At 37.4% G+C, this 14,851-nt stretch overlaps 1 protein-coding gene across 1 annotated transcript in view; it reads right to left on the bottom strand.

Moving 5' to 3' along the window:
* The window catches only part of LOC126481669 (uncharacterized), a 266,931-nt gene that overhangs the window by 149,686 nt on the left and 102,394 nt on the right, over positions 1-14,851 (bottom strand). Inside the window, exon 3 of the mRNA XM_050105597.1 lies at positions 8,064-8,170. Within this exon, the coding sequence (XP_049961554.1) occupies positions 8,064-8,170 (107 nt within the window). The remainder of the gene's footprint in view (positions 1-8,063; positions 8,171-14,851) is intronic.

The raw sequence follows: 14,851 nt of genomic DNA on the forward strand, positions 1-14,851 counted from the left end.
TACACTTGGACAGCATTGTATCAGCCTCTGAATGGCTAATAGTTTGTTTTTCTTCATGGTTTGAACACTCATCTTCATCAGCCCCTTCTTCTGCTTCTTCTTCTTCTTCTTCTTCTTCTTTGGTGGCACTTACGCTGGCAACAATTTCGTCATCACTCAAAATTTGAAAACCTCCGTCCACTTTGTCACATTCTAACCACTTTGATACTTCTTCTGACGTCAAATTTGTGCTGATTTGTAAATTATTGCACAAACTGACCATCTCGTCAACTGTCACACACTCAGGTTCCACCGATTCTTCACCTCTAGGTTGAGGCCAAAGTTTATTCCAGCCGTTCTTGAGATTTGACACTGACAAATCACTCCATGCACTGGCAATATTGAAAATGGCATCTTTAATACTGTAAGACCTCCAAAACTGTTTTACAGATGTTGATTCATCAGATGAGAGCAAACTTTCGATAAATATTTTTCTATAATGACGTTTCATGTTTTCGATGATTCCCTGATAAGTGAAGTATAAGTGTATAAGTATAAGTGTATAGTATAAGTATAAGTGAAGTATATAAGTGAAGTGGCTGTATAAGTGGCTGTATAAGTGAAGTTGTGTTTGCTGGAAGGAAGAGACATATTATGTTGCCGTCATCACTTTTCATTTCACAAGTAGTGTGCGTTGGGGCATTGTCTAATAGCAATAGCGCTTTCTGTGGCAACTTTTTTTCGGCCAAATGTGCTCTAACTTGAGGTACAAATTGTTTGTGAAACCAGTCAGAAAAAATTGATTGAGCCATCCACGCACTCTTCTGGGCATAGTAATGTGCAGGGAGTGCATTCAAATTCAAATTCTTGAATGCACGAGGTTTTCTTGATTTCCCAATCACAAGTAGGGGTAGCCTAAGATTGCCAGTTGCATTTGCGCAAACCATGGCAGTGATGCGATCTTTTTGTACTTTGAAACCTGGAGCAGCTTTTTAAGAAAGTGATGCTAATGTCTTTTGTGATAAAGCCTTCCGATGAAGCCCAGTTTCATCACAATTGTAAACTTGCTCCCTAACAAGATTCAATTCAGCCATTTTTTTCTTTAAATTGTTCCCAGAACTCAGCAATTACAGAGCTATCCGCACTGAGTTTTTCTCAACTGATATCAAGTTGGCGAATGCCATGACGAAATTTAAACTTGTCAAGCCATCTGATACTTGCTTTAAAAGATGAGTCACCATCAAGTTTGTTGTTCATTTCAACAGCCTTGGCCATTATTATAGGCCCTGAAAGTGGAATCCCCTGACTTCTTACTAGTATAAACCATCAGTACATTGCAGTGTCCAATCCATCATATTTTGCAGGTTTCATTGTCTTTCTTGTTCGCACATCTCCAACCATGCTCTGCATTGTTGACACATGTTGTTTTATTTTATCAGCAACACGTTTTATATCATTAACTGTTATTCTTCCAATACCATAAATCAACGCTACCCTTGTCGCAGTTTCGCCCTTTCTTAAGCGTTTTTATAATTTCAAGTTTTTGATTACTGCAAGTCCTAAAACAACACATTTACATTTTTCATACATTTTATCAAGTCACTGTATCACACACACCTGCACTAAATACGGTAGTGTAAAAAATTAAATCAATAAAGCTTATTCAAGTACAAAACACGTAACATGGCACAGCCCGCTAGATACACTGTGACAATTACAGTCTTCTCGCCATAACTGGAAACCGATCCAGTGGTGATTGTTGACTCACAAGTGAGACAAAGACAAGATAAGGGGGAGATGTGTTAGAACATCAACTGAAGTTCATATTTTATGTACCATTCTACGGCGGGCGGGTACATTCACTTCCCACTAAAATAGAGTAAATAAACAAAGTGAACGCGTCACAGCATCTTAGAGCATTCTGTTATTACAGTATTATTATGCTGTTACAGCAGTGACAGTTAACAGAAACTGATGGTTTAATGAGTGACGGTTAATCAAGTTTTTACTGTACATAATTTAGGCTGAATTATTTGTTTAAATGATGAAATTAACATACATTGTTATTTAAGCAATACATTTGACAAAACTGTTAATTACTTTGGAATTAACTAAAGTCTAGCTTTGCTAACATGTTTTCTAATAGAGCCAAATAAATACTTTAAGAATACTATTAGTTGTTCCTCCAAATGTTTATAACTACCATATTTGTTTATACGTCAACAATAGAATTTAAGTTATGAACCAATTACTGATTTCACACTATAACAAAAGATACTAACTACAAATAGTCAAAATAAATTGCAAAATCAATTACATAAATAAAACTAAGCACCAAATTAGATCTGGTGTTATATTCTTTAAAACTGAGGGCCAACCTTTCTTTTTTATGAAAATGCAGATTATACTCACGTACTCTAATGGTAATTTGTTAAAAGTGAAACAACTAATTTAAGGAGGCAGTTGCAAAACAAGAGAGGAATTAAAATTATTCCAGCATCACAATGTCAATGGATAATTGTCTGCACTGACTACCTTATCTGCTATGCTATCACCAAAGCAGTGCTGCATGCCAGAGTTCTGGAAGTTGTAAAGTTTCTTGCAGAAAACTTCATTTTGAAGCACGAAGTAGCCTAAGTGATTATCTCTGACTGTAGGTAAGTTTTCCAGTTGAGACTAGTGTCAGAGGTAATTTCAAACTGTGACATCACCAACAGGATGAGAAATATTTACCATCCACAGAGTAACAGCATCAAAGAACACTGGTGCTGAACAGTGAGATTTGGATACAGTACTATCTGTTGTGACATCAACATACACCACACCAAAGCCTCACACTACAGGCTTCACACATTCTTCCTGCTCACCGTCATGAGGCAGCTGGCTCACATATGGATCTTAAATGTCAAGAAGAAGTATTGAGATCACAGTAAGACCAAGCCCCATCCAGTGAGATGCAGCCTGGCAGACTTGGTATGGATTTTTACACCTGTACAGAAAGTGTGACTATCAGAACAGTTACAAAAGTACTACTGTGGACTGTATATTATCCTTTGTCACTTGCCGAACATCACAAATTATGTTTGGATAATGAGCATTCATCACGGACACAAAAACATAGAGACATCATACATGTCCTCCGTATAAAGTTCTACTGCAGTCCAGAGGTACAGATCGATGATGGGAGGTTCAAGAAAACTGAAGAAACTCTCGACAGTCATGACACAGTGAGAGGGACTACCTTTAATACTCATCATGGTGAAGATGACGTAACATCATGACCAGACTGTGAGGATCACCAATGCTGCCATTCAGAGGACCTGGTCAAGATCTACATCCGGGTCACTGTAGTCAGCTCCAAGGAGAACTTCTATAACAGTGGGTCATTGTTTGTCCAGTAGGGGCTGCAATGCTGAGAGTTGTGGTTTACACAGTGTGTGGTGCACTGGTGGCTGGCTTGTGGTGAGTTGCCGATTCAGATCTGGCCACCAACAGTTATTTGTTATTTATTTATTTGTCATTCCTGGAAGGTTATTGGAATAGCTTATGTTTGGAATATTTGTATAGCATGGAATAATTGATGTTTGTATAAATACCATCACTGTAGAATATTGCATGTTTCTGCACATAGCTGCACTCTCCATCCAGGAGGTCAGTTCTGTCTACCTAAATGTTGGTGTTCATAATAAATATGCCTTCAGTGCTAAATTTTGCATTTTAGCAACAACTCTGCTTTTGGATATGGACTTCCATGTTGTTACAACATGACATTATAATATGATCTGACTATGGTTTAAGAATTTGTAAGCAACATTGTAACTTAATGTTGTATTTGTGCCTCTGAAGCCTCATAACATGTCATGTTCTATTCCTGCTACTAATGAATTCTGTTTATTTGGCAAATAAAGTTCACAAAATGGCATCAATTAATTTTATATCTTATGTTTGTTGAGACATCATGTTCACTTTATGATGGATGGCTTTGAAAATTACAGGTGACTCAGTATTTGGTACAAATCAGAAAGCAGCATAAACTAACCCAATTTAACAAAGTTCACTGCTGGCAGGACAAAATATTATTCTATATGAGTCTGACATTGTAACTATACACTTTAACAATCCAAATACAATCACATAACATTTCTCTAAATAAAATGCTTCCAGAATGAGATTTTCACTCCGCAGTGGAGTGTGCGCTGATATGAAATTTCCTGGCAGATTAAAACTGCGTGCCGGACCGAGACTCAAACTCAGAACCTTTGCCTTTCGCGGGCAAGCGTTCTACCAACTGAGCTACCCAAGCACGACTCACGCCCCATCCTCACAGCTTTACTTCTGCCAGTACCTCGTCTCCTACCTTCCAAACTTTACAGAAGCTCTCCTGCAAACCTTGCAGAACTAGCACTCCTGAAAGAAAGGATATTGCGGAGACATGGCTTAGCCACAACCTGGGGGATGTTTCCAGAATGAGATTTTCACTCTGCAGTGGATTGTGCACTGATATGAAACTTCCTGGCAGATTAAAACTGTGTGCCGGACTGAGACTCGAACTCGGGACCTTTGCCTTTCACGGGCAAGCGCTCTACCATCTGAGCTACCCACGCATGACTCACACCTGTCGGCACAGCTTTACTTCTGCCAGTACCTCGTCTCCTACCTTCCAAACTTTACAGAAGCTCTCCTGCAAACCTTGCAGAACTAGCACTCCTGAAAGAAAGGAGAGCTTCTGTAAAGTTTGGAAGGTAGGAGACAAGGTACTGGCAGAAGTAAAGTTGTGAGGACGGGGCGTGAGTCATGCTTGGGTAGCTCAGTTGGTAGAGTGCTTGCCCGCGAAAGGCAAAGGTCCCGAGTTTGAGTCTCGGTCCGGCACACAGTTTTAATCTGCCAGGAAGTTTCAAAATGCTTCCTGGTTAATTAACTATACTATTGTCACTGTATTGAGTTATCTGTGTGTGAACAAACACGCTTTTTTCTGAGGCTGAACATGTGCTTATGTTCTCTTGAGAGTTACTTCAAATCACAAGCTTTCTTAAAATGTCATGAAGACTTTAGGGTAACTTTTCCTTAAACAAGGATGCCTACCAGTCAATGATTTCATGCACAGTGGTTCATTTCAGAAAAACTGGTAATGTGAATGAATGGGAAAGTTCCAACCAAGTTTCTGTGTTAAGTGATACCTCACTGGAAAATATCTGCACATACTTGCTACATTCACCACAAATGTCAAAACAAAAGCTGTATTGGCAAATTGGAATGTCTTACAGGAGTGTTTGCATAGCTACAAAGAAGCTGAAACTCATTCACTTTCCGCATGAGCTTCAAGAACCTGATAGAGGAAAAAGACTACATTACTATCAATGGTTTTTGCATTTTGTTTGCAAAAGTGTTCAGTTGTTGGATTATGTTTTCTACTCCAATGAGGTATGGTTCATCTAAGTGGCTACGCACACACCCAGAACAACAGATATTGGAGTTCAGAATTCTTACAGTTTCCATGTGATCCCATCACATTCAAAGGTTGGATTTTGCTCCACAGTTTCGCACAAGAATATTATAGGTTCACTTTTTTTATTTGGAAATGATAAAGGTGGAACATTACCATGGAATCATCCCACAATTCTTAGCTTGTCAGAGGCTGATGATTAACACTGCTGGCTGCAGCAAAGTAGTGGAATAGCATATGAGAAGCAGTACCATGATATTGTAGTGTGACTTCTTTCGAGGGTGTCTTGTGGTAACACAGATCCCCAGATCTATCTCCCTCAACTTTTTTTCTTTGGGGACATCTGAAGGACAACATCTACAAGAACAATCTTCACACAGTCAACCAACCGCAGCACAACACTTCAGGCAAAATATCCCGCATAAGTGTAGTAACCATCCGAAAAGTAGTAGCCAACAGGAAGAACTATGTTGAGGTATGTGTTGCAGCAAATAGAGAACATTTCCAGCATCTATTATGAGAAAAGATATATTGTAAGAGTATGCATTATATGTACATTAATAAAGATTTGAATTTTTAAATTTAACGTCTGGCTCAGACTGTACACGTGATGGCAACTGTAACCATATGGCAGTGGTGGGTACATCATGTAATTAGAAGTGTGAGGCAGTAACAGTGCTGTTGCATTTAGTTTGAATAAGTGAAGATCTTTAAAATTAGTTGATTCAAGACTTTTCAATGAAAAAAAATCCTTGCAGCCAGATCTGCCTTGGGACTTCTGCAGCAAAGTCCAATGATCTTCATGACCACCAATTCAACCAGATGAGTATCAGAGTATTTTAGTAACGTTGTTTTTCTATTTCAAAACTCAATTTATCATTATGCTAGGACGAAAATGTTAAACTGATACAGCAAATAATTAACACTTGTGAACTTAAGTTTTCAGTTAATTTTCATCTATTTTGTGAGTAGGAGCATTACACTATTATTAAATGTGATGTATTCAAGGACATTTATTTCTCTTTTTAATATTTTGTGGAACATTTTGTCAAAAAATTGGATCTGTAGATTTCAGAATGGTTTGAACTTTTGTGAATGAGTGTATCTGTTGTAATTGGTTTTCTTTGTATCAAACTGTGTTTTCCTTCATCATTATAGGATGTACCATTTAATAAATTTACCTTTTTATTACTTTCCTTTTAAAGCTTAATTTTTACCCTAGGTTTTGATTAATATACTTCAACTCTGGCCTTATAGGAACCTCTTGCTCATGTATTTTAGATTGTGCACTTAATTGTGGATATTGTAGGTCCACTACTATCAGCTGCATAGGGTGCCAGATTTCAGGTGGAAATCCAAAACACTATGTTAGCAGTTGATATGAAACATTTTTTCTGTCCTTTACTAAGTAAAATACGTCATTACAAAAGTACCTTGACAACCTAAATGTGAGAAGAGACAATATTGTGGTGCTGTTTGTTCCTCATTTCAGATATTTCACTCACTTTGATAATTATATCTTGTCCTTCTGCTCTGTTTTTCATAATTGGTTTTCTTTGTATCAAACTGTGTTTTCCTTCATCATTATAGAATGTACCATCTAATAAATTTACCTTTTTATTACTTTCCTTTTAAAGCTTAATTTTTACCCTAGGTTTTGATTAATATACTTCAACTCTGGTCTTATAGGAACCTCTTGCTTATGTATTTTAGATTGTGCCCTTAATTGTGGATATTGTAGGTCCACTACTATCAGCTGCATAGGGTGCCAGATTTCAGGTGGAAATCCAAAACACTATGTTAGCAGTTGATATGAATCTTTTTTTCTGTCCTTTACTAAGTAAAATATGTCATTACAAAAATACCTTGACAACCTAAATGTGAGAAGAGACAATATTGTGGTGCTGTTTGTTCCTCATTTCAGATATTTCACTCACTTTGATAATTATATCTTGTCCTTCTGCTCTGTTTTTCATAATTAAATATCACAAACAGTACTCATGAAATTTCTGGCCCATTATTATGGTATAAACTAACCAGCTACCCTGCTTTATAATCTTGAGTTGATTTTTGTAAGCAGGAGCTTACTACTGAATAATGAAGGGAAGGGATGGCTAGGGTTGGAGGGGGAGAGGGTTTGGAAGAAGGAGTTGATAGTTTGCTCTCATTGGCAAAATATATAGAATCAGTTATAAGTAAACTGAATTCTTGTTAAATAACTTTGAGTTATGAAAGCATTTTGTGTGAATGTGTACTTGAGTAACTGAATATTATTCCACTGACACAAGTATATCTGCAACTACCAATTCAGTTCTGGATTTATTTGATTTTCCATCGAGTGATTAATCAATACTAGTAACAATATTGTTGATCACATTACACATGAAACTGGCTTTTTTTAGTTGCCATAAATAACATGAAACACAAAATGCCCTGGCATGTAAGTAGATGAATTTCAGGTTCCTCGAGACTATGTCACTTTTGTATTCATGCAGTATCAATAAACAATAATCAAGCTTACCTATAAAATTATATTACATGTATTAACTCGATCGATTTTTAATTCAAAATTTGATTAAATATTTACAGAAATTACGGGAATGAAAATAACAAGGAAAAAATAAAATTGAGTTTACTTTACCATGAGGGAAAATAAGGAACTTCATTTTCGTGTAATTGTTTCTGTGATTCTGGTACAGAATTTTCCTTTATAAATTCATACTGTCTCTCTGATGTATTACTGCACAACTGTGGTATAAAAAAGAAAAGACATTTACTTTCTTCTTATACAAAGACCCTGTTAACATGTATTCATGGATTTTTTAAGCTATCTATAACCATTTCAACATTCAACAGTCATATGTTACACAGTTTGTTTTATCCTGACTGTCTCAATTTCAGGTTATTAAAATCTTTCAAATCATTTCAAAAAAGCAATTACTTCTTTTAATTAACTTTAGCAAAAAATCTTTTGGACCATGAATATTAATACTGTATGCACTAAAGACACTTGAATACTTAAAAACTCAAAATTTATAATATGAAGATGTCACAAAACACCATATATATGCACAAAACCGATATAAGAATGACAGTGAAACATCCACTCATGCACTGAAATTCAGTCAGCTACTGGACAATTACCATGACATATTTGCAAATTATGTTTTATTTGTTATTTTTTAGTCATCCAAGGAACAAGGAACATTCCCCCCTTGAACCATGGACCTTGCCGCTCGTGGGGAGGCTTGTGTGCCTCAGCGATACAGATAGCCGTACCGTAGGTGCAACCACAACGGAGGGGTATCTGTTGAGAGGCCAGACAAACGTGTGGTTCCTGAAGAGGAGCAGCAGCCTTTCCAGTAGTTGCAAGGGCAACAGTCTGGATGATTGACTGATCTGGCCTTGTAACAGTAACCAAAACGGCCTTGCTGTGCTGGTACTGTGAATGGCCATCATTTTTCCCAAGGGCATGCCAATTTACTGTATGGTTAAATGATGATAGCGTCCTCTTGGATAAAATATTCTGGAGGTAAAACAGTCCCCCATTCGGATCTCCAGGCAGGGACTACTCAAGAGGACATTGTTACAGGAGAAAGAAAACTGCCATTCTATGGATCGGAGTGTGGAATGTCAGATCCCTTAATCGGGCAGGTGGGTTAGAAAATTTAAAAAGGGAAATGGATAGCTTAAAGTTAGATATATTGGGAATTAGTGAAGTTCAGTGGCAGGAGGAACAAGACTTTTGGTCAGGTTATAAATACAAAATCAAATACAGGTAATGCAGGAGTAGGTTTAATAATGAATAAAAACATAGGAGTGCGGGTAACCTACTACAAACAACATAGTGAACACATTATTGTGGTCAAGATAGACATGAATCCCATGCCTACTACAGTAGTACAAGTTTATATGCCAACTAGCTCTGCAGATGACAAAGAAATTGATGAAATGTATAATGAGATAAAAGATATTATTCAGATAGTGAAGGGAGACAAAAATTTAATAGTCATGGATGACTAGAATTCGATAGTAGGAAAAGGGAGAGAAGGAAACATAGTAGGTGAATATGGATTGGGGGTAAGAAATGAAAGAGGAAGCCGCCAGATAGAATTTTACACAGAGCATAACTTAATCATAGCTAACACATGGTTCAAGAATCATTAAAGAAGGTTGTATACATGGAAGAAGCCTGGAGGTACTTCAAGGTATCAGATAGATTATATAAGGGTAAGACAGAGATTTAGGAACCACATTTTAAATTGTAAGACATTTCCAGGGGCAGATGTGGACTCTGACCACAATCTCTTGGTTATGAACTGTAGATTAAAACTGAAGAAACTGCAAAAAAGTGGGAATTTAAGGAGATGGGACCTGGATAAACTGACTAAACCAGAGCTTGTACAGAGTTTCAGGGAGAGCATAAGGGAACAATTGACAGGAATTTGGGAAATAAATACAGTAGAAGAAGAATGGGTAGCTTTGAGGGATGAAGTAGTAAAGGCAGCAGAGGATCAAGTAGGTAAAAGACAAGGGCTAGTAGAAATCCTTGGGTAACAGAAGAAATATTGAATTTAATTGATGAAAGGAGAAAATATAAAAATGCAGTAAATGAAGTAGCCAAAAGGAATACAAAAGTCTCAAAAATTAGATCGACAGGAAGTGCAAAATGGCTAAGCAGGGATGGCTAGAGGACAAATGTAAGGATGTAAGGCTTATCTCACTAGGGACAAGATAGATACTACCTGCAGGAAAATTAAAGAGACCTTTGGAGAAAAGAGAGCTACTTGTACGAATATCAAGAGCTCAGATGGAAACCCAGTTCTAAGCAAAGAAGGGAAAGCAGAAAGGTGGAAGGAGTATATAGAGGTTATATACAAGGGCGATGTACTTGAGGACAGTATTATGGAAATGGAAGAGGATGTAGATGAAGATGAAATGGAAGATATGATACTGCGTGAAGATTTTGACAGAGCACTGAAAGACCTGAGTCAAAACAAGACCCCGGGAGTAGACAACATTCCATTAGAACTACTGACAGCCTTAGGAGAGCTAGTCCTGACAAAACTCTACCATCTGGTGAGCAATATGTATGAGACAGGTGAAATACACTCAGACTTCAAGAAGAATATAATAATTCCAATCCCAAACAAAGCAGGTGTTGACAGATGTGAAAATCATCGAACTATCAGTTTAATAAGTCACGGGTGCAAAATACTAACGCGAATTCTATGCAGATGGTATACTGGTAGAAGCTGACCTTGGGGAAGATTAGTTTGGATTCCATAAAAATACTGGAACACCTGAGGCAATACTGACCCTATGACTTATCTCACAAGATAGATTAAGGAAAGGCAAACCTACTTTTCTAGCATTTGTAGACTTAGAGAAAGCTTTTGACAATGTTGATTGGAATACTCTCTTTCAAATTCTGAATGCGGCAGGGGTAAAATACAGGGACAAAAAGGCTATTTACAACGTGTACAGAAACCAGATAACAGTTATAAGAGTCAAGGGACATGAAAGGAAAAAGCAGTGGTTGGGAAGGGAGTGAGACAGGGCTGTAGCCTCTCCCCGATGCTATTCAATCTGTATATTTAGCAAGCAGTAAAGGAAACAAAAGAAAAATTTGGAGTAGGTATTAAAATCCATGGAGAAGAAATAAAAACTTTAAGGTTCACCGATGACATTGTAATTGTCAGAGACAGCAAAGGACTTGGAAGAGCAGTTGAGTGGAATGGACAGTGTCTTGATAGGAGGATATAAGATGAACATCAAAAAAAGCAAAACAAGGATAATGGAATGTGGTCAAATTAAGTCAGGTGAGGCTGAGGGAATTAGAGTGGGAAATAAGACACTTAAAGTATTAAATGAGTTTTGCCATTTGGGGAGCAAACTAACTGATGATGGTCGAAGTAGAGAGGATATAAAATGTAGACTTGCAATGGCAAGGAAAGCGTTTCTGAAGAAGAGAAATTTGTTAATATCGAGTATAGATTGATTTTTTGAAAGTATTTGTATTTGTATGGACGTTAACCATGGACAATAAATAGCCTGGACAAGAAGAGAATAGAAGCTTTTGAAATGTGGTGCTACAGAAAAATGCTGAAGATTAGATAGGTAGATCACACAACTAATGAGGAGGTGTTGAATAGAATTGGGGAGAAGAGGAGTTTGTGGCACAACTTGACTAGAAGAAGGGATCGGTTGGTAGGACATGTTCTAAGGCATCGAGGGATCACCAATTTAGTATTGGAGGGCAGCGTGGAGGGTAAAAATCATAGAGGGAGACCAAGAAACGAATACACTAAGCAGATTCAGAAGGATGTAGGATGCAGTAGGTACTGGGAGATGAAGAAGCTTGCACAGGATAGAGTAGCATGGAGAGCAGCATCAAACCAGTCTCAGGACTGAAGACCACAACAATAACAACAACAGGAATTGTCATGGTAATAAAATGAAAAACAATAAACGCACAGTATACATATGAAGGCTCTCTCAGAGTATGGCAGGTGGTCAGCAACGGCCTTGGTGAAGGAACCACCCTAGCATTTGCCCAAAGTGATATACAAAATCCAAGGAAAACAAAATCAGGATGGCCGAATAGAGCAAACTCCATCCTTCCAAATGTGAGGTCATTGTCTTAACAGCTACATTGCCTCATTCAGTTGGTCCCTTTTATATAGTGTTCTCTGATTTACAAACAATATGCTTCTGACAGCTCATAATATAAAACATAATTTTGCTCTTCATTTTTTCACACACAAAGGACACATTGGGATGTTCTCGTTTACCGGTATTACCCTCAGATTCCAGAAGTCTCATATCTTGATGTTTTGCAGAAATTAACTGAAAACTGGCTTTCAAGGACACTTGAAATGATGTACACCACAGAGCTGTATTAGTTAAATGGCTTGTTACACTTTTATTAGCACTATTACTGTTGTAGTGGTCAGTTTAAGTTTCAAATTAGACTGTTTATACACGTAAATGACCTCCATATCTCGACTAGACACATTCATGGAAAGTCACTATAACTGATTACAATATCTAGTGAGTAGCACTTGCAAAATATTAACAGTTAGCTGTTGCTTGTTTACTAACAGATGGAAGCATTTGCTTGAACTTGTTTCTGATGTTAAGGGTTGGTTTGCCAGACACTGACTTTTATGAGTAAGTGAGAGAAAGATGTTACACTACTGCTACCTGAACCCAGACATTTTACTCAAAATGATGTGTCATGCTATCTAAGTGCAGACTAGCAATTTTGGGAGTGGGTGGACTATTTAAAGACTGACATAAAGAGAGTTGTTCATTTCAGAAACTACATAATGTTTTGAAGAATGGCTATGTTACAGTTTTCTATTCTGAATGGACTTGATACCAAGAAAATAATGTGGTCTGCAAAATATGCTGAAGATTAATAAATTATAAAAATACACAGAACCATCTTACGCATCTACACTGGGAATACCTTACTTGGGAGTATGGTTGTTATCCTGAAAATATCTTGCGTAATGGTATATTACATAAAATCTTAATTAGTGGCTTAATTAATCAGTGAGGGGTGTCATCTGGTTTGGAAAAGGTAAGGTAACAAATGTACAGCATCAGAGTTCTGAATCTAACACGCACAGGGACAAAATCAACAATGGAAATTATGATGGCGTGAGACTTAATTACAGCATTCTTTCTTTCTTTCACTGGTGCTATGTCCCGCGTTGACACAGGGTCGGCATTGTTAGGAACGTATTTGGCACAGTTAGTGGAAAGGGGTGGCTGGATGCCCTTCCTGCCGCCATCCCATACCCCCTGGGACGGAATTAGTGTACCCCTGCTGTCTGCGTCTAGTGTAATTAATGAAATGGTGCAAGCGTGTTCAGATGTCTGTGAGTCGTGTAACAGAGGTGGAAAATAGGGACCAGCCCGGTATTCACCAAGCAGGATGTGGAAAACCGCCTAAAAACCACATCCAGGCTGGCTGGCACACTGACCGACAACAGTAATCCGCCAGATGGATTCGATCTGGGGCCAGTGTGCCTACACGAGTCCAGGAAGCAGCGCATTAGTGCTCTCGGCTAAACTGGTGGGTAAGTATTACTTATAGTATCTCTTAAGTTAATTAGTTCTACAGATATTAAAGTATGTTATTGGGAAGTCAAATGACAGTATTTTAAACGAGTATTATTAATTTGCCCAAATACGTCAGTTAGGTCACTAGATATAATTATCATTATGTGTTGCAATAAAAATTTCAGTTATTGTATTTTTAATTAATACTGTTTTTAGTGCAACTAATTGCATCACTGCTATCAGCACACTGAAAATACTATATTGAACAATAAAGACAAATGATACTCAGCTTAAATAACAACATATTATGTGAACAACTATGTTGAAAATAGAATGAAAATCAAAGAAAAAATTAAGTTATTAATGGGATAGAAGACAAAACAGTTGGAGAATTTCCAGCTTGACGACTTCTGAACCACAGAGATGCTGCTATGTCCCTCGCACTAACTCATCTGTTCTATAGATCATTGTTGCAGAATAATTGGTTAACACAATTCAAAATGCAATTTATATCATAGTTTTTTGTGTTTTTTCCCTCAACCATTGCTACAAACATATTTATGCATCAACAAGCATCACAATCATTCAAGACTTCTCCAGTGTCTTGGATACATCATTTACAAACTTCAAGAACAGGATTTAGACAAGCACCAAACTTTATGCTACATCATATTTAAGTCTAGTCTATTCCTGACTCATTTGTAAATGTGACTATTTTAATAATGAAATTTCCTGAATGGAACAATATATAAAATAGTGGAAAGGCAACTACTCACCTATATGTTCAATGGGTGGAGCACAGAAAACAGCATTCACACTAGGTTTCAAGCAATAGCTCTTTTTTCTAGTGCAAGTACACACATTCACACATACCATCACACATACACCCAAATACACACTCCTGTGTGCTTCACACATTGATCCTCTGTAGGTAAGTGGTTGTCTTTGCCTGACATCATCAATACAAGTGGAATATTTTTAAACATCAGCCAGTTTTAGTTTCCCTAGCAGAATTTTGTGATGCAACCTCGCAGGAATTAATGTTTCTTGTGAATAACAAGGCTACTGGAACAATGTGTGGCCACTAAATTGTCACACAGAGCAACCACACAGAGTCACATGATTCCATTCAAGCTCAAAGTTTCTATGACCAGTGATTATTAAAATATAGGCAGTGGGTAATGAATAACTCTGGGTGACACACAAGAGTTTGTTTGAGGTTTCATTTAACTAATGAAATTTCTCAATAAATATCAGCAGTCTATTACACTTCTGCACCAAATTGTACAAAGTTCAATACTGTGGTACTCCAGTCACCCATAATATGTATCCATAACTTCTACAAAGCTTTATGAC

Source organism: Schistocerca serialis, chromosome 5 (assembly GCF_023864345.2).
Source record: "Schistocerca serialis cubense isolate TAMUIC-IGC-003099 chromosome 5, iqSchSeri2.2, whole genome shotgun sequence".
NCBI lineage: Eukaryota > Metazoa > Arthropoda > Insecta > Orthoptera > Acrididae > Schistocerca > Schistocerca serialis.